The 26,045-nt window shown below is 43.3% G+C and overlaps 1 protein-coding gene across 1 annotated transcript in view; it reads left to right on the forward strand.

Annotated features, from left to right (window-relative positions):
- The window catches only part of NIN (ninein), a 101,154-nt gene that overhangs the window by 8,967 nt on the left and 66,142 nt on the right, over window positions 1-26,045 (forward strand). The window contains exons 3-6 of the mRNA XM_086708526.1: window positions 480-683; window positions 11,286-11,367; window positions 22,232-22,321; window positions 23,918-24,078. Of these exons, the coding sequence (XP_086564652.1) occupies window positions 501-683; window positions 11,286-11,367; window positions 22,232-22,321; window positions 23,918-24,078 (516 nt within the window). The 5' untranslated portion in view covers window positions 480-500. The remainder of the gene's footprint in view (window positions 1-479; window positions 684-11,285; window positions 11,368-22,231; window positions 22,322-23,917; window positions 24,079-26,045) is intronic.

Here is a 26,045-nt window from a genome sequence, read left to right on the forward strand (position 1 = left end):
CGCCAACTTGCCTCACAGCTCGGGCCCTGCAGCCTATATTGGTGCTAACGGTTAGTTTGAAAGGACGGAGTGTCAGAAGTGGCCTTTCACCTTCTGTACGTCCAGGGGCTCGTGAGCTGATAGAGAAGCGCTTTCAGTCTTGAGTTTGAGACTGGCCACCTGCCCAAGGACCAGGCAGGAGAGGAGACTCCCTCATTCTGGTAACGTTACCCTGAGTGACCTGTGTAGCTGTGGCCCTGGTGTGAGTGCCTGTGTGGGCACCTGGCCGGCCAGGGCTGGCTCCTGGAGAGACCTGAGGTCTTGCTGGGGGTGGGGTGAGGGGTGAGGGTGCAGCATCGCCTCTCCTGCCTGCCTCCACCGAGGTCCTCATGGACCAGCATCAGGGGCCAAGGACGTACAGAACCTTTCCAAGGGGCTGGCGAGGGCAGGGATAGGACTCCCGGGCTGCCACCACCCGCCCTTGTCTCTGTCGCACACAGGTGAGCGCCGTGGGCTATGGGATGGATGAGGTGGAGCAGGACCAGCATGAGGCCCGACTCAAGGAGCTGTTTGACAGTTTTGACACGACAGGCACCGGGTCCTTGGGACAGGAGGAACTCACCGACCTTTGCCACATGTTGAGCTTGGAGGAGGTGGCCCCAGTGCTCCAGGAGACGCTGCTTCAGGACAACCTCTTGGGCAGGGTAAGGTCTGGGGGAGAAGGCAGACAGCGGGAAGTGGGTGCAGCTTCTGTCCGGGGTGGGGGTGGGGTGCAGAGCACGCGTGTTGCAACTTGCTTCTAACATCCTGGCTGTGTGTGCCCCTAGCTGTTAACCTGATAAACAGAAAAAAATGTAATGGGTGGGACCCGGCAGTTGTGGTTTGCTCAGGTGGTGAGGGCCCGCTTGAATTTGTGCTCTGGAATAAAGGTGTGCCCTGAGCTTCCCAGATGAAGAGAGAGGGAAAAGAGGCAATAAGAGCATGTTTTCCAACTCTTGTTCGTTGTGGATCATTTTGGGGACTCTCTATTCATCGTTGGGGCAGAGGGAGGGGACTGAGATTTCCCTCGAAGAGAAAGAAAACGTAGCAAGAAAATTGCCGCTCACAGGATGAATAGATTGCTGTTATGACTTTTACTCCCAATAAAGCTATTTCTTGTGTTTCTGGGGTGAAGTATTAATTAAACCTTTCACCTAGGAAATAAGACAGGAGGATAAGTAAATACAGTGCAGGTTCATTTAAAACCCAGCAGGACTTGCTTCCAGCAGGGATATGCATGTGTGCCGATGTTAACTTCTGCATTTGACAACAAATAGTCATGTCCCCACAGATCAAGTGACAGAAATGAGTAGGAAGTGAGAAGGGGCCTTTTTTTTTTTTTATATATCTCCTGCTGTTAGTGGAAAGGGTGTTTGATCTGTCTTGACCTCATATTGCCTTCAATTTTTGTAATTATAATTAAGAGCATCATTTGTATGGCTTTGAGTTGAGTCTTGCTGCTGATTTTTGGAATGGATGAGAGGAAGAAACGGGCATTGCTTTTTGAGCTCTGTTGTCATTGATGATGCTTTGTAGACAGTGGTTTTTATCATGTGTAAATTGAGGAAGGAGTCATGAAGCTCAACTTTATTCCGGTGACTGAATTTCTTTTTCTTCATTTCATTTTCGCTGTCTCTTAGATGACAAGTTGGGTAAGTGACCTCAGATACAGTAGGATGTATTGACTGTCTGTGACAGGAGACAGATGGGAGTAGTGATCACCCTGAAATTAATGTACAAAGGATGCTATTCCCAGGGGCTTGGCACTATGAACATCATGTTTATCAGGGTTCACACTTAAAGAAAAAAAATGTGAGGTTGTTGTTTGTTTTACGAAAGTGAAACCCATTCTTGGCCACTCTTGGGGGAGGGATTAGCTGCCTGTGAAAACATGTGGTCCCTAAAAAATGCTAAAAATCTTGCTGCTAAAGTCATAGAATTGGGAGGTTTGAGGATGAAATCATTTGTTCCTCATTCATGTAACGCGCTCAAATGTGTTTTCATTCTGTCTCCATCTCGGACACCTTGGGGAGCTAAGGGAGTAGCGTTTCCCACTACTGTGGTCCTTGGGGATCTCAGCCCTTTTGTTGTATAAGGAATAGCACCGAGAGTGGATGTGTTTCAGTGCTTATTAAAGCCTGAGAAGAACAGATACAACCTAAGGGTTCCTGGAGAGGTTGTCTCCGCATCAGCATAAATACAGATCCCTCTGCTGTGCACAGATTGTACCTTAGCACTTACACAGTTTGCTCCAGATGTTGTACATCTTTGCCCTCGTTCAGCAAACTAAAACAGGGGAGCAGTTATCGATTGATTTGTTAACAACTTGACACGATCAGCCTGCTTTTTACGTTTGCTATTTGCCTGTGAATAATGAATACCTAAGTGGTCTGTAGCCTGATATTTACTTAGTGAGCCAGTGATAAAAGTTAAATAGATGTATGCATATTGATTTCACGTGGGAGGTCTCTGGTGACTGTCTTGAGAGCAGGGTTGGCATGAATTAATGCACTACCGTTCGATTTGCATTTTTTATGAAACTGAATTATTCTCCTCAGATGATCACATAAACTTGGCCATATGCTGTTAAGATATTCTATATAGTCTATAGTTTTAAGTTATAAGGAAAAAATTCCTTAGAATTTGCTGAATAATTCTAAGTGCTAACACCTTCTTGAGATGTTGAGTACGGATTGTAAGTTGTAAAATTGTAAGTTGTTTTCAATGCCAATCATCTTTCTTCTCTTTAGATGGTAATTGTAGAAAAATGTATAAGGCTTAGGAATTTGGTTTAACAAGGAGAAAGAAATAGTAGCATGACAAATCTAAATATAGTCATTAATTCAACAAATATATATTGTGTGTGTCCTACATGTTAGGCATTCTGCTAGTCTGTGCAACTTATTTATGTTTATCATAGACTAAGGTTTTCCATTAAATTGGTTTTTGGATACAGTAGTATCCAACAGTTTCCTGCATGCCTAGGGTTCAAATGTATCTTTAAATTTTAATGAGTGTAATTTTTAAATGAAACAAAACTTCCAAGTTTACCTTTATTGGAATTGGGCTGAATTGGTCATTTTTTTTTTCTTGAAAAAGGAATAAGCTAAAATGCATTGTTTTCCTCAATATGAATATTTTCTGTTTCTTTTTTATTTTAAAATCCATCTGTAATGAATTCTTGGCTTTTCTTTTTTAAGCCTAATGTTTCTTTTGACAGTTGTTAAGGAAAGTAACTGAAATTGACTTGCCATTTTCACGCCATTTTGCTACTAGGCCATTCAACCCTTTCAATTCATCTATCTGATCTTGCTTTATAACTTGAAGCCATATTCCCCTGAGCATAGTGCTTACTCTGTAAGTGTTTGCAATGCCTGAGGATTGTGGATCACTGATTTGAAGGAAGGCAGGACACTGCTGGTAAGGTGTTTCCTGCTACATAATCAAAAGAGCTCCATCCATAGCTTTGTCATCAGTGAAGCACCTGTCAGGTGGGTAGGAGCCCAAGACAAGGGACTCCTGAAGACACTGAAGAACTTACAGTCTGGTCGGGTAATGTGCCTGGCAGGTGAATAGTCCTGGGAGCAAATACATACTACAAACATAGAAGAAAACAGAGCAGCATTAGCTCTTAAATTGAACCAAGTTTTCATCCTAGCAGTTGATATTGGCCACAGGTGCTTCCTGGCCTTTTTGTTTCTTAGAAATGAAATGTTCTCATATGCCTTTTTCCTTTATTAGTAATCAGGATAGAAGTATAATTTACCTTGGTTTTATTGAAGGTGTTATTTATATAGTTTTAAAAATGCATTTTCCTTTACTTATGGAATATAACAACTTTGAGACAAAATAGCCCCCTGAGGTTCTGAGGCGTTTCCTTCTATACTTGCTGATACTAACCTGGATGCTGAAGTGTTCTATGTCTTTGGCACTCTTTAGAATCAAAACAGGCCACCTGGTAGCAGAACTTACCAGTGGCTTCCAAAGAGTCCCATAGGTGTGTGGACTTTGTTCATCAAAGGTGCTTTGAAATTTTTAGTTTTAAGATCTAATAGCTTTACAAATATATAATTAAACTCAGATTTCCCATCTTTCATTTTAAAGTGCTTGGGGGAGTCTTTTATAAATATCGTGATTAATTTCATATGGTAGACTTGCTTGTTTGTTTCCAGTTCATTAAAAGCTTTTTAAAATTTCCTTCTCTTATACATATTTTAACCATTCGAAAAGTAAATCAGAAATACAGAAGTACTTTCTGGCAGTGATTATTTGGACTTGTTCTCTGTGTGCAAAATTACACTTGATCATCAAATAGTGTCTATTTATAACTACCTGGTGTTCATCCTCCTGTTTCATATTGATCTGAGGCTTTTTGAATGCATTGGAGGAAATGGTGGAAACATTTCTCATTGCTCTTATTAAATGTCTGGACCTTTGCTGTATCTTACTGTTTATTTTTTATTTATTTATTTTTTTTTAATTTTTTTTTTCAACGTTTATTTATTTTTGGGACAGAGAGAGACAGAGCATGAACGGGGGAGGGGCAGAGAGAGAGGGAGACACAGAATCGGAAACAGGCTCCAGGCTCTGAGCCATCAGCCCAGAGCCTGACGCGGGGCTCGAACTCCCGGACCGCGAGATCGTGACCTGGCTGAAGTCGGACGCTTAACCGACTGCGCCACCCAGGCGCCCCTGTATCTTACTGTTTAGCCACCATAGTTTAACCTGAAATGGTGAGGGATGTTTTCTGATTCCCATTTTGTCTTATGACCCTGTGTAGATCATCACTCCTTTCTTTTACAACCATCTCTGTTAAGGTTGACTTGAACTCCTAAGGGTCTGTGGTTCCCATTTTTGGACAAGAAGAGAATCTGATTAAGAGGCTGCAAGATTTACTTCTGTATTAATACTTTGTTGTCAGACTTATTGCAAAATTAACTTTGGTTTTACGTGCTGTGAACCTTGAGCCTCTCAGAGGTATTTAGTCTGATGGGAAGATCTTTGGCTCCCAACAAGAGGTGGGAAAAAGTGCTGAAAGACTGTTCTCTTCTACCTGCTTTATTTCAGTAATGACTGTCTCTTTCTCTGGAGAAAGTATGGTCCAGAAGGCTGATCCGATTTCTGCAGTATTCCACTGATACTCTTATGAGTAACGTCTTTTCTGGACAGAGGGGACTTACCGTTCTTTTGTGTCCGTCACAGATTTTAGACTTCAGTGTTGACCTGTATGATAAAGAAACCTTAGAAAGAGAACTTGGAAAAGTACATTGACCCATCCAAGGTCAGGCAACTCAGTGGAAGCAGCAGCAGGATAGGAACCCAGATTTCCCCATCCCTGAGTTTGAATACACGTTTTCACAGCCTCCTTGGATTCCAGATATGCAAGAATGAATCTCATTCTCCACGCCCCTCTCATCACCACTACTACCACATCAAGACAGTATAATATTAGAGCACAGTCTTTGAAGTCAGACCTGGATTCAAGTACTGATTCTTGCCCCTTTCTAGCCCTATATGGCTAGGAGTGGAGAACGGATTTGCTAGAAACTTCTTCTGTGTGGCGATGGTTGCATCCATCTCCATCTGTAGGTGGGTCCCCTTGGGTCAGTCTTGGAGTATGACTTCATACAGTTGCTTTAGGTTTGGACTTGTCTTTTTTTTTTTTTTTTTAAATTTAAGTTTATTTATTTTGAGAGAGAGAGAGGGAGAGTGAGTGGGGAAGGTACAGAGAGAAAGACAGAATCCCAAGCCCCGGATGTGGGGCTCAAACCCACAAACTGCAAGATGATGACCTGAGCTAATATCAAGAGTTGGACGCTTACCCAACTAAGCCACCCACGTGTCCCGTGGACTTGCCTTTTATGATGGGCAATGGGCTTGCCCCTCTCCACATTGCCCCTGTCCACATTATCTATAGTAAATGATCAAAATCATCTGAATGCTTTACTAGAATAAAACATTTCACAACTATTTCTTTCTTAATGAAACGACATCTCTTTGTATCATTTCTCTTTTGCATAATGCTGTAAACATCATTTTCCTGCACTGTGTCCTTCTGAAGAGTCCATATTTCTCTACGCGATTCAGCTAGCATTTAATGTTTTGAGTGTTCTTCCATCAGTTTCCCTGTGTATTGCTAGATACGAACCTCCTCTGTGTGATGATAGTTACACGGGCCTTTGTCTCATTTAATAAGATCACTTGGTTCAACACTTGGCTTGAGTTTCTCATCCTGGGTCTGTTTGTACTGCATACATGTGGAAACTGTATGTATTTGATCTCCATGATTGTGTAAGATGATTTTATGCAACGTTAGGTTCCTTATTCTACTTCCTGTTGCCGTTTTTTTGTGTGTGCGGTTTGAAGTAACGTTTTTTTCGTATGTGATACTTACTTTATTTTTGTCAGAAAGGCAAATTATGTTTCTAAAAAAGCATTCGTATGAAATTTGGAAAGGAAAGATGATGTGAATTTCTATTATGTGCTGGTGACACATGACAAAAAAAATCAGATTTGACTAGTCTTCCCATTAATTTAGTGTAAATGTCATGTGTGTTTTTAGTCTGTCATGTAATTTTCCCATTGCTGCAAACTGTCCTTTGAGGCATACAAGATATAGGAATGCTTGTAAAATGAATGGCAGCAATTATTATTCAAATGAGGGGGTGCCAACCAGGGGAAGCATGGCTTGGAGGCTTGTTACTGTGTGAGGTTTAATTGCATTGCATATTTGTGACGATTTCTAACTTTTAACGTAATGCAATAGTAAAGCTCCCTTGGAGGAGAAAAATGGTACTTACAAATTCCAGTTACTGAACTTAGTGAGCCCGCTGATGCACATTTCTTTACAATAGAGGGCATTTATTAACGTTTTGGTTCTGGGATGTGCCCTAAGGGGCTTTTCCACCACATCAGTATTCATGAGCATTGTCAGAAAATAGCAGTCACCTGCCTCTATTAGAGAACTGTCTTCTTGGAAGATGTGGAATTTACTGTTATTTAAAGTGGAGGGTCCAGTGTCTCTATGCCCTGGCAGGAGGGAAAATAAGATCGGTTTAAGACTTAAGGCTGCTCCAGTTGTTTTGATCAGCTTGCCACGTTTTTGTTTTTGGATTTCTGGGTGTGTGTGTGTGTGTGTGTGTGTGTGTGTGTGTGTGTGTGTGTAAGAGGTCCATCAGATAGACACTGTTAGATTATGAAGAACCTCTGAGTTAATCAAGTTTAGTCTTTTATAGCCCCTTTTTCTTTAAAAAAAAAAAATGGCTGATTCAGTTAGGTCTGTTTTGGAAACTGTTAAGCTCTGCCTGTGAATATCTCAGAGAAGCCAAATGTCATAAAAATGGTCTCTCCAGCTTGTCTTTGTGTCTCTCACAGCACTCACCAGCTTCTATCTTGTAAGTGCTAATCAACTTTCCTCTCTTCTTTCCTCTTCTCCCCTCCCACACTCAAGATTCTCCTCCTGACCTTTCACCCCCTGGAGCCCCAGTGCACTGTTTTACACTGGCTTTGTGTAAAGTTGGGGATTTGATGTGGGGCAGTTTAGGGATTTCCCTGAGAGGTCAGAGAGTGAAGCAGGTCTAGGGCAGGAGGGCTGCCAGGCTTTGATGACTCCAGTCAGAAGTCCTGGGTTCACCAGGCAACCCCAAAACTTCAAGACGTGAGGCCACCAGCAAGGCCCATGCCTTTTTTGTGCTCTGCCTCCTCAATTCCAAGGGCACATGCCTGCCTTACCTGGCTCATGTGGATGTTGTGAGATCCAAATGACGAAATGCCCAGGAAAGAAGGAACCTGCAATAATACACCCACTCATCTAGTGTTATCCAGGATCTACATTAATGCAATTTTCTGATAACAGCATCTCTTACCCCATTTAGTAACAGTCTTACATAACCTTTGGGGATTGCAAACATTTTGTTAAAGTTTTGCCCTGTCAAAGAGGATATTAAACAGCATAAGATTATTCTTTTTTTTTTTTTTAAAGTTTATTTATTTTTGAGAGAGAGAGAGAGAGACAGAGCATGAGCAGGGGAAGGGCAGAGAGAGAGGGAGGCACAGAATCCAAAGCAGGCTCCAGGCTCCGAGCTGTCAGCACAGAGCCCAACATGGGGCTTGAAACCACAAACTGCGAGATCATGACCTGAGCCGAAGTCGGACGCCCAGCCGACTGAGCCACCCAGGTGCCCCAGCATAAGATTATTCTTGATCATTTAAAATCTTCTTGGTCTATCAGTTATTTGTCTACATTATAAGAGCAATACTCTCAGCCTTTGTTTTGTGGCACATAGATACTTTTCTCAACACTAAATAAATAACCCCAGCCTATTAGGTTTTTTAGTGTATGTCTTCTCTAACAGTTGGTAGAGTTTTTAAGACAAGGTTTTTTAAGTTTAAAAACTGTATTTTTGTCTGAGGAAAGATAGTTAACGTCTTTACTCAATCCCAAGATGTCAGTAGTTACTTCTCTTAGTACTTCACCTCAGAGTGCTCCTGTGTCTTATTTGCTGCTTCTAATCTATAGTGGTCTGGGAAGCAGGAAAATAAGCTTATAATAAATCAGGTAGAGTGAGAATAAATAGCTCCGGAGCTGGTTCTGTAGCATTTTCTGTGAGCAGAGTGTGTGGGCTTTTCCATGCCTTCCTCAGCTTTGGACATCACTTCTTTGTTTTCCAATTGTCTGCTGCTTGATTGTCTGATAAGCCATCTCCATATAAATGAGGTTTTACTGTCTCAAAGGTCGGTTTGTTTGTATGAGGCTAACTATCCCTTAAATATGGTGTAACAAAGTCTTGGAAGTTGATGAGAATCAACGTCCAGATTGTAGGTATCTTGGTCATTTCTCAGGGTGAGAAATTGAGGTACATAGACTCCTGGTGACCTTCATGGCCCATACTCCCTGAATTGAACTATGTAGGGACAAGATCCAATAACCTCTCTCAAAGCCCAGACCCAGCAGAGACCCAGAGGTGAAGTAGATAGGACTTGAAGTTCTCAAGGCAAGCACTTCCCTTTTCTGTTCAACTCATAACTGTGTCAAGGAGAGGCCAAGGTTTCATTCAAGTCATTCCCATCACTGTCCTAAGAGAGGAGAAACCCCAAGCTGAGGTCCCTAAGCACAGCAAATTGGATCGGCTTCTCTGATGTTGGGCAACTGCCCAGATACTGGCAGGGAGGCAAGATCCCTGCTGTCACCTCCGCCACTGCCACTTGGCTGTCACGGTCACTTTCAGGGCCAGTTGCTTTGCTTGAAAATGTAGCCATTTCTCTGTAAAGCAGGGGAAACAGTCACCCCATATAGCTATTAGAGTATTAACTACCACTTACCAAGTAGTTGATAAGTTACCCTGGAAGTTCTAGACCCCTTATGTAACTCTCATTTTGACTTCCTAATGCCTCTGTGAGGGAGGTGTTACTATAAATAACATAAAAGGCATGCAATGCTTTTCACACAGTGGCTGCCTGGACCCCCTGTGACATTTCCTGAGAACATGCACTCCACGGCGGCAAGGTCTCTGTCACTCTTGTTCACTGCTCTGTCAGCAGAGCTTAGGACATTGCCTGGCCCATAGCAGCTGCTCAGTAAATATTTGCTGAATGAGTCCTAAACTTTAGTTGTTAGAGATCCCCATTTTTCTATATGAACAAACTAAAGCTCAGAGAGGTATAGTAATTTAGCCAGTTCACAGCAGGCAGTAAGTGATTGAGGCAGGGTCGGAACCTGGACCCAGCTGGCTCCAGCACAGAGCCTGTACCCCAACCCTCCTCCTGCCCCCCGCCCTGTGAGGAAGGAATGGTTCCAGTAGGAAGTAGTAAATGCCTGGCCAATGTCCATGGGCAGGAGAGCTCTTGGGTCTGTGTGGTTTTGAACTGGCTGCTTGGGAAGATGGCCTTGCCCCTGGGAACGGGAGCCAGGATGCCACAGTGCCTGAAACCCGTACTCTGACTTTGGGACAACAGCAGGACCTGGCCCTTTCTCCTCCTGCAGGCTCTGCAGTGATTTGTCTGCTGTGAACCCTAATTAGTATCGCTTACATTTCTGCAGTGTCTTCACCTTTTCATTGATTGCACGGCCCTGGCTCTCTAGCAGATGTCCTGCCTCCCTTGGCGGATTTCTGCTCTGGCTCCATAGGGTATACTGATTTTTAGTCTATACCATCTAAAGGGAGATGATTTTGGAAAGTAATTTGGAGTGATCAAAATGGTTGTGGTAGAAAAATCACACCTACTGTGGGACAGTATGGTAAATTGCATAGATAAGACATAGGATTTTTTCCTCCATTGTTTAGATAACTAATGAGGTTTGCTACTTTTCCCAGTATAATTCGCCAAGTGGTTTTTATCTGTCACTCATATTTAAACTTCTAGACAATGTTTTGTAACGGTGTCCAAAGAGACCCTTAGCGGCACAAATTACAAATTTACCAACTTTGAATTTATGTATAGGCTTCTGTGTTAATAGGTGCCACATCATCGAACTAGAATTACCGTGAGAAGGAATACCATCTTTCCCTTCTACCCCACGGTGAGGTCACATAAATTTAAATTATGGAAGAATACACTTGGCCATCAAGAAAACTGTTTTACCCCTTTAACCAAAGTATTTCCCCAATTCTAACTGAATATTTACTTAAATAAAACTCATGTTCTTTCATCCTTCTATCAAGGTAATTGTATTTTTAAGAATTCAAGACAAAGCTTCCCAAGGTTCTTTTATTCTTTGGGTTTGCTATTGATTTCTATTTGTTTATGGAGTCACAGGGGCCTTGGGAGATAAATATTATATACCTGCCTCAGGCAAGACTGTATTCAAGTCACCCTCAGATGATAGCTCACCCTCTTCTAGAATGTCTTCAGGGATGAAAGCATCTTTGGGGCATTGTTACAATGGATCATTTACTTGGGAAGTTTTTCCTAATGTCTAACCTAACATCTTTCTGTTGTGGTCTTGTTCAGAAAAATAAAAGGAGTTGAGTTCAAAACGTATCTTTTTCTGAGTGTATAAAGAGGGTTTTGCTATCTAGCTTTACCCCTCGGGGTTGAATAAATATTGATGTTGATGTTAGGGTTTACGACCCGGGGGTGTCAGAAATGATCAGCCCACTTTTCCCTTCAGTGCTTCAGAGAAATGAAGAAAAGAGAACAAAAGCTGTTTGTGACTCACTTCAAGGCTGTCAGGATGCTAACAAACGGTTCTGGTACCTTGAAGATGGATTTGCGTCCTTAAGGCTGTGGAAACTCTTTTGAACTCATTTTTAATTGTTTATTTTTAGGTGCATTTCGACCAATTTAAAGAAGCATTAATACTTATCTTGTCTAGAACTCTGTCAAATGAAGAACACTTTCAAGAATCAGGTAAGGGCACTCACTAACTTTTCTTCTCTACACTCCCCTTTAAAAATTGCCCAGGGAAGAATTTGGGGACTTTGAAGCATGTCTATGAAAGATTTGGGGCATCTGCGTCTTGCAGATTGAGTTATTTTGAGTGACTTGTCTTCTGATATTATCCTAAAAGCCTGGCAGCTGTTGAACACTGAAATGAGGCTTCCCTACCACAACAGTGTATTATGGAAGAAATAATTGGATTGTTCCTAGGCAATACGTCACATGGCGTGGCAATAACTCATTCCTAGAATGGGCAGAGTGAAGCCGAATGGTACTACCTTCATCCGTATTTCCTGTGTCCACGGAAGAATCTGAGTTGGGGGAGAATTTTGCCTGAAAGAAGAAGAGTGTCTAATTTAGAGATAATTTTACTTAGTAGGTGGATAACTTTTTGCTATAGACATTATCATATATTATAATTGATAACATATATCTCAAGTGATAGTTTTGAGGACCACGTTTTCATTTTTCTGTTTTCAGTGTCTAGTAGAAGGCTTCACACATAGTAAGTATTGAATGAATGTTGAAAAATAAAGAACTTACTATTACACTTCACTTAGTTTTTTAAAAAGCACTGTAGATTATAAGACATCGTTTTATGTATCTCCAAAAGAAAAAGTTTTTACCAGTTAAAATAGCAAAATGCCATTGATTGTAGGACATATCCTACTGTCATAGTGTTCAAATCTAGGGTGTGTGTGTGTGCCTGCCTGCCTTTCAGTCTGTCTGTTTTGGGTCGGTGAAATATGGTAAATATTTAAAGGAAAGTCTAAGCAGTGCTGATATTTGTATTACGGTACAGTCCAGTTTTATCAAATATTGGTTGTCAGGCTAGAAATAGGGGTTGCTGTAAATAAGCATGAGGGGATTTTTGGGGTGATGAAATTGTCTCACATCTTGATTATGGTGGTGGTTACAGATTTTATGAGTTTTTCCAACCCACAGAATTGTGCACTAAAAGGAAATTTACTCGATGTGAATTACACCTAGATTTTTAAAAACCTGATTTTAAAAAAGATAACATAGAAATATAGTCCAGTTTTTGAAACTGAGGAAAAATCATTAACATTTTGTCACTACAAGGAGTCATTCAATGTGACCTATTTAGATAAAACACAGATGGGAACTCATTTCTTATCTTCACTGGTGATCTAGTTCTCCATCATACCTTCTGGAATGCTCAAGATTTGTGTCATATCTGTGAACATTGTGTTTACCGGTGTTTTGGGTTCTGGATCGAACATCCCCTTTCTGCGTATAGTACCACCCCAAGGAAGGTTATCGTCAACTCTGAGGCTTGCCAGAGCTCTCTAGAAGCCTACAGTGAGCCTGTGGGGGAGGTTATTGCCTTCTGGAGATTTTCCAGACTACTAATAGAATTTCAGTAGATGACCACTGCTGGAACATGGGCTTTTGTTCTTACGAGGTCTCACATTTTATTGGTATTTTTATTTATTTGAGGTTGTCGGTCATTTTTTTTTAACATTTATTTATTTTTTGAGAGACATAGAGACACAGAGCACAAGTTGGGGAGGGGCAGAGAGAGAAGGAGACACAGAATCCAAAGCGTCAGCACAGAGCCCGACACGGGGCTCGAACTCACAAACCATGAGATCATGACCTGCGCCGAAGTCGGATGCCCAACCGACTGAGCCACCCAGGCGCCCCATGAGGTTGTCTGTCATCTTGATAACAATAGCGCAAGATCTTGGGACCCGGATTAGAGCTTTGGTGACATCTCCACATTTTAGTTAGTAAGAGCCTCCGTAACATAAACTCGGTAACATAAACATTAAGTTTGTGGTTCTTCTGGGTGCTGGTCATGTGCTTTTATGTCGGTTTGGAATGGGCAACTCTGACACTAGTCCGCATGACCTCTTGGCTGCCCTTTCTTCAAAACCTGCATGGTCACCTGCCAGAAGATTGTCATAATAAATGCACAGACTTACGGTGACCCCAGATGTGAAGGGTACCGCCTAGAGTTGTTCGGTGCTGGGATCTAAATAATAGGATGAGGAGGCGGACAAAGGCTGGCCTAGTTTGCCAGTAGCTGGGAAGTAACGTTGATGAAGCTAGCTCCAGATGCTGGTTTCAGAGTTATGTGTGTGCCCCGCTGCCGTGGAGGTCAAGACCATAATTTGGACGGGTCTTTCAGGACAGCGCCCAGAAGAGATCTCGATGGTTTTGCTGTGTGCCACATGCTTCGGGTAGGCTGTAGCAAACCCTCGTTACAAAGCTGCCCCAGATCGGTGTGAGGGAGTGGCAGAGTACTTATCGATAGCAATGTATCCAGCATTTACGGGACCTCCCTAATGTTTGGCCTGGTGGGATAAAATCTAGGATTGAGCCAGTGCCGTAAAGGGCATTTTATCTCAGAGGAGGCAGTGAGTCAGCGCTTCCTCCCACATTCCCTGCTTTGTTCCTGACATCTCTGCTTTTTCTGTCTTTTGCCCGTCTCTCTCTCTCTGGCCTTTCCAGTTGTTCTCGGGGATCATGCAGTTCTTTGCACTGAAACGTGCTCCCACCCACTCTAAAATGTGATTCAACCCCCACAGGCAGACTGGCTTGGCTGGTGAGAGAGAAAGAAGGTTCCGGACTCAAATGCAGTATCAAGAGGCCGTCTCAGTTCACCCCCACCTTCCCCTTTATGAAGATAACTATCACCTAAATCATAGACCGTATGATTGTAGGGCTGGAGAAAACACTGACAGCTTATCGTGAGCACCTGGAGGCCCAAAGAGGCACATTGCGTAACTGAAGTCTCACAGATGGTGGCCCAGGAGGATGCTGAGGGGCTCACCAAGGGACTCCCCCAATCTAGGAAGCATGTTAACCCCCAGTTGGATGAGCTGGGGGTAAACCCAGTTCTCAGTCAGTGCAGTATGGCCAAAAAGATTCTGACAAGTGGCCAGAGTCAGCAAGAAGGGGAGGAAAAAAAACAAGTTTCACCTGATCATTAGTGACAGAAATACCTGTGTCTGCAGCATTATTTGGCTTTTCAGTACTTGTACATTTGTACGATAAGGGCCAGACCTGTGCTATTTTTGTTTTGTCTTTTGAACTCTATGGACCAACTAGACTTTGAGAGAAAAGATTACCCTTAAACTGTGGAAGGTGACCGAAAGAATAGGGCCACAGTGCACAGCCTTTGAAACAGAATGGGTCATGAGTGGAAATTTTATAATACCTAAGATTTTCTAAGTTATACCAGATGCTGTACCAGACTATCCCATAGAAAATCCAGCTTGATATGGCAGAAAGGCCCCTGAGCCAGCAATGATAAAATACTGGCTCTGCTTTTCTAATTGGGTGGCTTTATATGTCACAACCTTTGGGGTCTTTGGTCACCTCATGTGGGAAAGAAGTTGTACTGGAAAATACTTAAACTCCGTTCAGCTCCAAGATGGAGTCGTGTTGTCTCTGAATATCTAAATGACATCTAAATTTATGGAAAAGGCTAGCTTTGCTTTTCTGTCAGATTTTACCTAACATAAATCGACATTACAAGGTTCTGCTTGCTAAGGGCAAATGCCCAGTGGATTTCATACCTTCATATTCCTCTAATAAAAGGCAGTTATATATAAATAAAAACGAAGCTATCTTAGAATTTGAGGGGAGATGGAATTAAGTCATTATTTCCATACACTTGAGTTCTGCCATTTATAATGTCTCTGAGGTACAGTTTCCTTTTTTTTTAAATTAGCGTGATTTTTCAAATTAGATGATTTGTAGCATCTTTTTCCTCTGATAATTTATGATTCTAAGACTCTTAGGAAAAAGCTTTTTTTTCCCCCTAAGAACACCACCACCACAGTGAAAACTGCTGCCATTCAGATAAGGACAGAAAAATGGATTGGGGATATAGGGAATTGTTTACAAATTCCTAACTGATTAACATCACCAGTGACATAATCCCTTCCTATCTACGTGTACAATTTAATTTTTAAATTATTTTCCTGGAATAAGAGAGGGGCAAAAACCTAATTATTAGTTACTTATTCAATTTGCTGTGGCTTTGGATTATAGGATTTTTGTGATGGAAATGCTGGCACAGGCTCCAAGCTATACGGCATCGGCATACTGTCTGGATCTGCTCTCCGGAGATTTTGTCCTTGTTCAATGCATCGCGCATTAGATTTCTGTTCAGTGGAAGATGTTAGCATCATACAGGAGGAAGCCCTTTCTTTCCCTGATAGGGTTAACGTAAAAATCTTCCCTTTGTTTACTGGCGAGGGAACACTCGGATCTGGAAAAGCCAAATCGTTAAGAAAATAAGACTATGCGTGGTTATGGGGCAGGTGATTTTTTTTAAATAAAATTCTTAATTCCAGGAGCTGCCCTAATGTCATTATTTTTCTTACACTTTGAAGAAGCTATAGATGTGATAAACAGATAACTTTTCATTCACTGAGCAAGTGTGCACTGAAGCAGGTCTTCTGGCCAGGCCCCGGGCTAGACCCTAATTTGCAGCGATTAAAGATATGTGTTTGCAACTGTCTTTAGAGACCTTGGGCCCTGCACTGATGTCTGACTGAGGGCCCTGCTTTTAGGAGATATAGGCACCAGTGACCCACCCATTGTGCTTGGTTGTTCTTTCTCTGGTTGTTACAAAATACTCAAATAACTAAGGATTTAGTTCCCTGTTTCCCTGGTGTCTGTGAGATGCTAACGCTGAGGACCAGAAAATTTTTCCAAAAGTTAAAAGCAAAATAAAACCACTACCATCACCACCATCAAGAAAGGAGTGGAGTCATTTCATAAGTTAAGAGAGAATTGGAAACACTCAGGCCCACTGGTGGTCATACAAAATGATAAGATCTTATTGGAATCATATCAAACAATGAATGGGCACCAAAAGCTGTAAAAATGCCTTTGGCTAATGAATGCAGCTCTCAGATTTTTATGCTGTGGAAATATTTATGTATGTGCACAAAGATGTGTCTATAAGGATAGTCATTTAGAGTAGTGGGAAAAAAATAAAGTAGTGGAAAAATATATATCAAGCATAAATATTTGATAATGTATAGTTAGACAAATCGTGTTGTATCTGTAATCACAGAACAAATAGCAATTCATGTGTGCTGTAGAACACTTGTGATGATTTTATGAAGAGTATGATGATTTTGCATGTACTTTGTTTTTACTAAGGGTAAGAAGGCATTCTTTTTTTAAATTTTTTTTTTTTCAACATTTATTTATTTTTGGGACAGAGAGAGACCGAGCATGAACGGGGGAGGGGCAGAGAGAGAGGGAGACACAGAATCGGAAACAGGCTCCAGGCTCTGAGCCATCAGCCCAGAGCCTGACGCGGGGCTCGAACTCACGGACCGCGAGATCGTGACCTGGCTGAAGTCGGACGCTCAACCGACTGCGCCACCCAGGCGCCCCAAGAAGGCATTCTTTAAAAAAATACATGTGTTGGGGCACCTGGGTGGCTCAGTCGGTTAAGCGTCCAACTTCGGCTCAGGTCATAATCTTACGGTTTGTGGGTTTGAGCCCTGTGTTGGGCTCTGTGCTGACAGCTCAGAGCCTGGAGCCTGCTTCAAATTCTGTCTTCCTCTCTCTCTGCCCCTTCCCCACTTGCGCACGCTCTTTCTCTCTCTCTCAAAAAGAAATAAAAATTAAAAAATTTTTTCTTTAATTAAAAAAAGCATGTGTTGTGCAAAAACCAAAATACTCATGTGAACAAAACAGTTTACTAAGGAGTTGTACCAATGTTTTAAGTTTATTTCCACTCCAGAGTCCGAGAAGATTTCCAAAGCAGGGACGTGAAAATGATACGAAGTATAGCAAATTGGTGTGTCCCTCTCATCTCAATCAGCCCCATTGATAAAGGGGAAGGAGGTGACAAGGAAGAGAAAGTTAGAGCAAGAATGAAATGGAGGTGGTTCCACTTTCTGAGATGACGGATTCGATAACATCATTATGCTTGTGCCACTAATCTTGCCCGATACAAAAAAAATGAGGTCGGAAAAGTTTGCTGTGGGTTTGGGGGCTGCAGTGGTCCTGCCCACCGGCCCCCCAGCCACTGCTGGCTCACAGATGTCTGGGTGGGGGGACTCACTGGGGTGTGTCTTCGTCCAGGGCAGGAGCCACCTGACAAAAGAGTGACCTTGTCCCACCTAGCCCCTGTTTTCTCTTCCTCCAGATAAGTAGACTAAGCCTTCATGACATTAAGTACTCCTCATCTTTTTAACAACTGAGGGTTTGAGTCCAAGTCTGTTTGAATCAAAGCCCAGGTTCTTTCCATGAATGCCCTGGGAAGCATTACAGTCCAGCTGGGTAGGTGATTCTAACATGTAAAATGCTTTTAGAAAAATGTGACCATGACCATTAAGTCAGGAGCTATCGACAGTACGAGTTGTGCTAAATTCGTAGAAGCAAAGGTTCCATGAAGGTTGTGCCAAGCGGTTACTTGATAGAGATAAGTTTTGAGTTGAACCTGGAACAAAGGGGAGGAATCACTTAAGTGAAATGTGAATCTCTGCCTTCTTCCCCAAAATGGCTCAAGATGCATGCATGACCTTCCAATGGGGATCAGCAGGCTGACATCTCTAGGAGAAGCCTAAGGAAACAATCCTGTCATCATTATCAACTCAAAGAGTTTTTCCTGTTGATCTTGAACTGCTTTAGGGCTGAACAGACCATCTAGTCAGACCACTCAGTCCCGGGGGTTGCCAGCCACACCCATCCACCATTCGTGGGCACCCTTGTGGGGTGCAGACCTTAGCCTCAGAGCTTTCCTCCCAGGCAAGGTTAATCAGAGCCATTCCATTAGCTTTGTGTCCTGAAGTGCCTGTGTTCCAGCAAGAAACTTCCACTCAGATTGGTAAGAATTGACTGGAGACTGCTCCTAAAATTCGGTCACTGCATTCACTGAACACCTAGATGAATGTATGCATCTTGTGTGGGGACTGCAGAGGGAGGGGTAGCTGGGAGCATCGTGCGAGTGGCCAGTGAGCAGCTGCCCCAGAAAGGGCTGTGTATGCACAGAAGTGTGGGATGGTGACCCTGCTTGCTGATGACCTCCCACAGAGGCAGGGAGCACCTTGGGAGGCGGGAGTAATGGCAGATAATGTTCAAGGGCTTTCCTGATGTCTTTATGTTGTTCATTCTCTCTTGGATTCTCTTCTCCCCTTCCCTCCTTGGGATATCCCCCGTTTCACCCCTGTCTTCTTTCCACCACTCCAGCTCACCTCTGTCCTCCTCCTTGGACCCCCACTATACTTTGCTCCTACGTCTCAGTTCCCTCCCCCATCTGTTCCTACTGCTGCCCCTCTCTGTCTTTCCATAGGCCCCTAGATCCCTGCCCATCTTGTCCCACCCCCTCTCCCTTTCCCCATCTGCACATACTTCTGTCCCTCCCTCTACCTCTCCCTTTTTCTCTCCCCCTCTCCTTCTCTTGGTATTGGTCTCCCCTTTAATTCTCTCTCTGCCCTTTTCACTTACTTAGTATCAAGTATGGGGTCATACTCTGTGCAGTCTGCATATAATGGTGTTCACAGGAGCAAGGAAGTGGGGAGCTGCCTGACCGCCCTTTCCCAGGGAAGCTTCTTGGGAGTGCTTGTCCTGAGATTTGCACATGCTTCATTTTTGACTCCTTATTTTTAAATGAGTTTCAGGAATCTGTGAGCTCAGCAGAACTGTAATATGGAGGGCCTCAGACTGGCGTTACTCTGTGCTGAGGGCCTTTGACTTTGGAAGGTGCCGGTGTCTGTGGGAACGATTGTCCAGCCTAACAGAATGGGGCAGGAGGGGAAGTAGTAGAAAGCAAGGGTGTTTTCAAGCAATTTTAAAATAAGAATATCTGGGGCGCCTGGGTGGCGCAGTCGGTTAAGCGTCCGACTTCAGCCAGGTCGCGATCTCGCGGTCCGGGAGTTCGAGCCCCGCGTCAGGCTCTGGGCTGATGGCTCAGAGCCTGGAGCCTGTTTCCAATTCTGTGTCTCCCTCTCTCTCTGCCCCTCCCCCGTTCATGCTCTGTCTCTCTCTGTCCCAAAAATAAATAAACGTTGAAAAAAAAAAATTAAAAAAAAAAAAATAAGAATATCAGCACCAAAAAGGCAGAGCTCTCTTCTTCATCCTGTAAGTATCCTCGGTCAGTTTTGGGAACAGGGAGGTTTAAATCAAAAAGCGATCAAATATCCGTCTTATCCCTCAACAGATACAACATGATACTTTGCCCATGGCAGGTGTTCAATAATTAGAAGCTATAAGAATCTACCTGATATTGGAGTGTGTCTTTGCAACTCTCCTGTAACTTCTCCGTGTAAGTGCTGAGGAAGGCGCTCCATCCCAGGTCCCAAGCTTGTGTTTTTGTAAAGAAAGCATTGATGGAATACATGGTGTTTAGGCTTTCCTGTCACCCCTTCCTCTTCCTCTTGGGCCCTCATTGTTTTGCCCTTTGGCTCCTGGGGAGAGCTGAGCCTTCCAAGTGGAGACCTACATCAGGAAGGCTGCAGTCAGTCTGAGGACCACAGGAAAGGGTGCTCTGTACTCCTCAGCTGGAGTTGAAGCAGAGAGGGAGTGGAGAGAGGGGAGAATGGGTGAGTGTCAGAGGTTTACCCTGCCTCCAGCCAGCTTATCCCCTGAGTGGTCCTTCCCACTGACACTGTATTTCAATTTTCCTTTCATTATAAGTGCAAGCCCTTCTGGTCACAAGTCATACATGTGTACAGTGATTCACCCTGGTTCTGGAAGGTGGACATTATCACAGGTCTGGAGTGTCTCTTCTTGGGACAGATGAGATCTGGAGTAAAGAATGTGATGTCTGACCATCCAGTTGTTTGATTTCTGAGACTGGAAGGAACGGTATTTCTTTCGTCTTTTGAACTCCCATTGAGATTCCCCTTCCCACCCCATCTGCTCTGTAGAGACTATCAGTTGCTTCCATATTCCTCTAGCAGTGTTTAGGGGATTGAATCAAGATTTCTCTGTTGTCCCCTACTCATAACCATGTGTTTGGTTTATGGAATAAAACCTGAATCATCTAAACCAAGTCAGGTAGGACTGCTTCAAAGCCACTTTACTATGACTGGTGAGTTTCATAATAAATTCTCTGAGGATGGGGTCCAAGGCACCTCTAGGCAGGCTCAGCTTGTCCTCTTTCCTTGAAAGCTTATTTTTATTTTTGTCAAATAGGAGAAATAGAAAACTGAAAGAAGCAAAAATGACTCCGAAGCTTGGCATCTGGGTAAAATCATAAATAAATGTTCAAAGAAAGAAAACACTGCAAGTTTGGCAGTCCTTTATAGTTTGTATCACTGGCATTTCCTAGCCCTCCTTGGAGCACGTGATTGGAGCAGTCATTTACACTTATGTTAAAGAAATCTATATGATGTAAGCAATTTCATTTCTGTTTTTAAGTTTATTTATTTATTTTGAGAGAGAGAATATGCAAGAGGCGGAGGGCAGAGAGAGAGGGGGGTGGAGGGAACCCCAAGCAGGCACCGTCCTGCCGGGGCAGAGCATGATTGGGGGGCTCCATCTCAGGAACCCTGAGATCATGACCTGAGCCGAAACCAAGAGTCGGGAGCTTAACTGACTGAGACACCCAGACGCCCCATATTATCTGGCATAACTAAAATTGTTCTACAGTGAAACCCTGACATGTGTTAAGTTACATCTGGATGTGTTCGTAAAATGCATCAACTTTGCCCCAGGGCTGCAGTTTTCTAAGTCTCTGTTGGGCGTAAGGATGGGGTTGGACCTTCTTTAATTATGGGGTGTAAGAGGGTGGCGCAGTCGGTTAAGCGTCCGACTTCAGCCAGGTCACGATCTCGCGGTCCGTGAGTTCGAGCCCCGCGTCAGGCTCTGGGCTGATGGCTCAGAGCCTGGAGCCTGTTTCCGATTCTGTGTCTCCCTCTCTCTCTGCCCCTCCCCCGTTCATGCTCTGTCTCTCTCTGTCCCAAAAAAAATAAAATCCATTTGGTGGACTGTTGCTGTGGCCTTTTAAAGGCCTGGTTGAGTTGATAAGGAAAATCATAGTTTTCAAATGTTTAACACAGTAATGACTGTTGACCATGAATGTTCTCTCTGGACCTCCTTACTTTTGCTGTCTTTCTTCACTTCTTATCATGTAAGTACAATGATGCTCATGCTCTAAGGAGAGAAATATGTGAGTGTGTAAGTCAAAGAAGTCACTGTAATTGGTTCAGTTAGTCTAATTCTTTATTGGTCACATAGAAGGTTTGGGAAATGCAGTGTGAGGTAACATTAACACTCCATTTTTTCCTTTGTGCTAACCTCTTTATTCCGAAGAAGAGTGTATACTTGACTAGATTTCGCTAGAAATTGACTTTGTGATATATTTACATTCTGCTAAAGATACTAAAAGCTTGTTCACAATTATAATAATAAAATATAAATAGAAAACTTTAAAAACTCTTGGCAATGCAAAAATAAGTAAAATAAACCCAAATCTCCCAGGGTATCTAATGGCCCATAATCCATTAGTTCTCTTCCTTATTCATATCCCTGCAGGGCATGGGATATTTAGTGGTACATAACTGGGAGACCATCTCATCCACAGGCAGGTTTTGGAGTCAATTACAGTAGGTTTTTTAAGATGGCTGCTTTGTCCCTTTACTCTTTTCCTCCGTAAAAGTGCAGCGCGCAGTGAGAGCTCCTTTGCCATTTCCATCCCCAGACCACGACTGTTCTCACACTGGGAACACGTCATGTTCCGTTTTCTGACGTTGTCAGTTTTTCTTTTAATCTTTTCCAACCCCACCCCCACCCCCATCGTCACTAACGGTGTACCTTGTTGTCTGCCAGTAAAACTTAAGAATGTGTAATAAATTAAGGATGGTTCTACATTGCCTCTTTATCTGACTAGCATCTGTGGGTGTCAGCTGCCAACAAGTAGCTCGGGTGTCTGGGCCGCTCCTGAATACTCACAGGCTGACACACTCTCTCCTGATGAAAGGTACCTTCAAATGTGCATGTGATTTTCAATCTAAATTGTGTATGCTTAAACTCTTCCTGTAAGAGAATCGCTCCACCGAATACAATGACTTGGCTGGGACTTTTTAAAAGCTGGATATAAATATCACTAGAAATTATAGAGCAAGCATAAATACTTCACTCTGAGCTGTGCTGAGCATTTTCAGAATGCTTCGGACCACATCCGTGAAATCTGAGCGTATATCAGAGGAAGGGCATGGGGGTGCGGGGAAGGGCAGAGTTAGTCACACAGGATCGCCGACCTTCCCAGGGAGGCTACAAAGTAATGGCTTAACCCCTCATGTGGTTTCAGTGGTGGTAAAGGAGGGGTTTTGTTCTTTCAGTTCTTATCTAATTGACCACCCTGGTTTTGATGATGTGTGTACATAACCTCATCCGAAAATCTCCATGTGTGAGTTGAGACACATCTTGTTAAGACTGTCGTGTTCAAATAGAATACACGTTATGTTCTCAGACACCGTGCCTTTGCGGATAAGAACTGAAATCAACGCCTTGCTGATCTTTTGTATTTTAATAGAATATTTTATGCTCCTAATTCTGTGCAAGGTGCTAAAAAATCTCTGTATCTAAGATGACACGTGCATTGAGTGAAGTATTTATTCTATTGCTTTAAAGCCATCCGTTGTAGAGAAAGGTTAGTGTGGGGTGGCGGCAATGGCAGCGATGGCGGTGGCGGTGGTGGCGGTGGTGGGGATGGCGGTGGCGGCAATGGCGGTGGCAGTGGTAGTGATGGCGGTGGTGGCATTGGTGGTCGTGAACATGGTGAAACATTGAACCTGAGACATGTTACATCAAAATGCTGAGGTCCTTCTTTAAGGTCAAGAAATAACCCTCCTGTGAGGCGCATTCCATTTTGTTTTGTACAACACCAAACTCATGAAGAGAATAAAAACAAAATGTACCATTTTTCAGTATACAGTTTTGCCTTTACTATTTTATTCTACAGCTTTTAATTTTATAATGCGATCTTGATGCCAGGTTTCATGTAAGCGATGAGCTGTCATTCATTTATTAGGATCTACTGTGTCAGTTTCTTTGTTCTGTCATCCCGCTTGTCTGATGGATCAGAAGGTGGGATGGTTAACAAAGGAGTCACTGAGGTACAGGAGGGGTGCGTGAATACTAACAGTGCTGATATGGTGTTCGCTTTATCATTATTTTCCAAGACTTCCTCTAGCGCGTCTCTTTGTCAGTACGATCTCCCCCTCTCCCTTTTCCCCTCCCTGCAAGACACCAGCTTAATAAACAGAAGAACAAATATGACTCCTTGCTTTATCCTGATCTTAATTCTGTACTTCTAAAGTCAGACGCTTCTGCTGGCATTGCATCTCTCCCGTTGTATGCAGAGATGCGCTCCGGCTGCTGTCAGTCATTCAGAATTAGAAGCTGTGCTCTGCGTCTGACCTGGCGCCTCATATACGCCCACATCCCCGCGCAACTGGCAAACGGTGGTTTATTTTGGGGGCTAGTATAAGAGGCTGTGTCTGACAGCTGTGAGTGTCAGCTAAGGGCTGAGACTGTCATGTAATGTGGCCTCAACTCTTGTCTCCCTGCCTAGACTGTTCACTAGAAGCTCAGCCCAAATATGTTAAAGGTGGGAAGCGTTACGGACGAAGGTCCTTGCCTGAGTTTCAAGAATCCGTGGAAGAGTTTGCAGAGATTGAGCCACTAGATGAAGAAGCACGGCCTTCACACACCCCAGCCAGTGACCGCCACGAGGTAAGGAATTGGACGGGCACATCCATCCGGACCAGAGATGCAGTGACGGACGGATACCCCTGCCACGGTGGTGTGGAAACAGGAGAACTGAGGGATTTATGGCTCTTCTCAGTTACCAGCTACTTGCTAATCTTATTACTTGGCCTTTTGGATATAGATGGCTAATTTTTCTTTTGTTTGAATGTTTTCACCTCTGTTTCAACTTCTGGAGAGCTGACATTTCTGTGCAAGCTTTGTGTTTATATATTTAAAAATTCAGGGGGCGCCTGGGTGGCGCAGTCGGTTAAGCGTCCGACTTCAGCCAGGTCACGATCTCGCGGTCCGTGAGTTCGAGCCCGGCGTCGGGCTCTGGGCTGATGGCTCAGAGCCTGGAGCCTGTTTCCAATTCTGTGTCTCCCTCTCTCTCTGCCCCTCCCCCGTTCATGCTCTGTCTCTCTCTGTCCCAAAAATAAATAAACGTTGAAAAAAAAAATTTAAAAAAAAATTCAGTTATTTTCCTATTTTCTGGGGTCTGCCACTTTGAGCATTTCTTAGGAATATGTCTCTCTTCGTGGCACTGTCATTTTTAGTTATGTAAAAAGCTGCCCCCCCCCGCCACCCCCCAGCAAGCTATAAAACAGCATCTATGGCAGGTAGGAAACAAAAGCAGTGCGCTTAGACGTTTTGGAAGCCGCGCCTTCTCTATCATGGCGGGATAAAGCAGCTTTCAAACTCGGTTCTTGTGGTCTCAGCAGCTGTCATGGTTCTCCTTCCTGGCACCCAGGCCTGCCTGGCCTTCCAGCAGTCAGATGTGCCCACTTCCCTCATCTCCCTTCTTCCCCTTGTACTCATCGCCGTACTCTACCAATGAAGGAGAAGCAGTAACATTTTCTTTATTCTTTCCTTACGGCTCATTTACCAGCATGCCATTTATAGAACATGATTGAAAACGCCATGCTGAGCAAGCTCTAAATATTTCTTGCAAATCCCAGCTCAGACTGGGGATGCAAATATTTCAGATATTAACATAAGCTGGGAAAGAGACAAAGTGTCTCAACCTTCTTAAATAGCCCGTAGATGGTGGTTTCCTGGAGGTGTGCGTGCACGTGTGTGTGCGTGCGCGTGGGCATTCGTTGCTAACACCCGTGTTCAGCTCATTAAAATCCACAGGAAGCTTGCTCCAGTAATGACCCCAGCAGTCAGACATCTAGCATTTTCAGCCTTCCAGAATGCCCACAAACCCAAAGGTAACAGATCCTAGGTACTGAGCAAAAATGAAACCAGTCAGAGTACATTTAGAAGACACAGGACTGGTGGTCTACTGATCCCGACAAGTTTGCACCATAGTTTTAAAGGAATACCTGTCCTCACACCAGAGGTGAAGGAGCAGTGGCAGACATGTGAGAGAAGAAAAGAGGAAGAAAAGCTAGAGAAGAGAGAGAAACTTGCCAAATGGTGTAAGGGTGGCATGGGTGAGAGGTGACAGCTGAAGACAGAAAAGGCAGTGAGAAGCAAGGAAGAGGCGCCTGGGGCCAGCCAGGGGCAGAGGCTACCTCTCTTCTTGAGTTCGGTCAGTTTCTGACCCTTTCTCATGTCCCTGTGAGAATTTAGATAGGGCCCTTTCCCCAATAAAACACATATACTCACGTGCACAAAAATTTTGCATATGCAGTTTCAGAGATGTAAGTAATTTGCATGGTTATTGCAGTGCTCATAATATTTATCTTGCTGTCAGGAAGGATAGCATTTTGTTACATAAAATCTGTTTCATAACCCTGAGTAGTATGGAATGTATCTAAGACACTTCCCTATGGACAAAAAAAAATAAATAAATAAATAAAAATTAAAATATGTCTCAACACTTCTGGGGGTATTTGGTCCTTTTGTTATTTGGAAAACACTTTTAAGTCTAATTCTCCTTTCTCCAACTGCTTTCAGTACCCAAGGCATTATGATTTGGTGCTCAGAAATTAAATGATTACTTATTT

Source organism: Puma concolor, chromosome B3, assembly GCF_028749965.1.
Source record: "Puma concolor isolate L17-30 chromosome B3, mPumCon1.1.hap2, whole genome shotgun sequence".
NCBI lineage: Eukaryota > Metazoa > Chordata > Mammalia > Carnivora > Felidae > Puma > Puma concolor.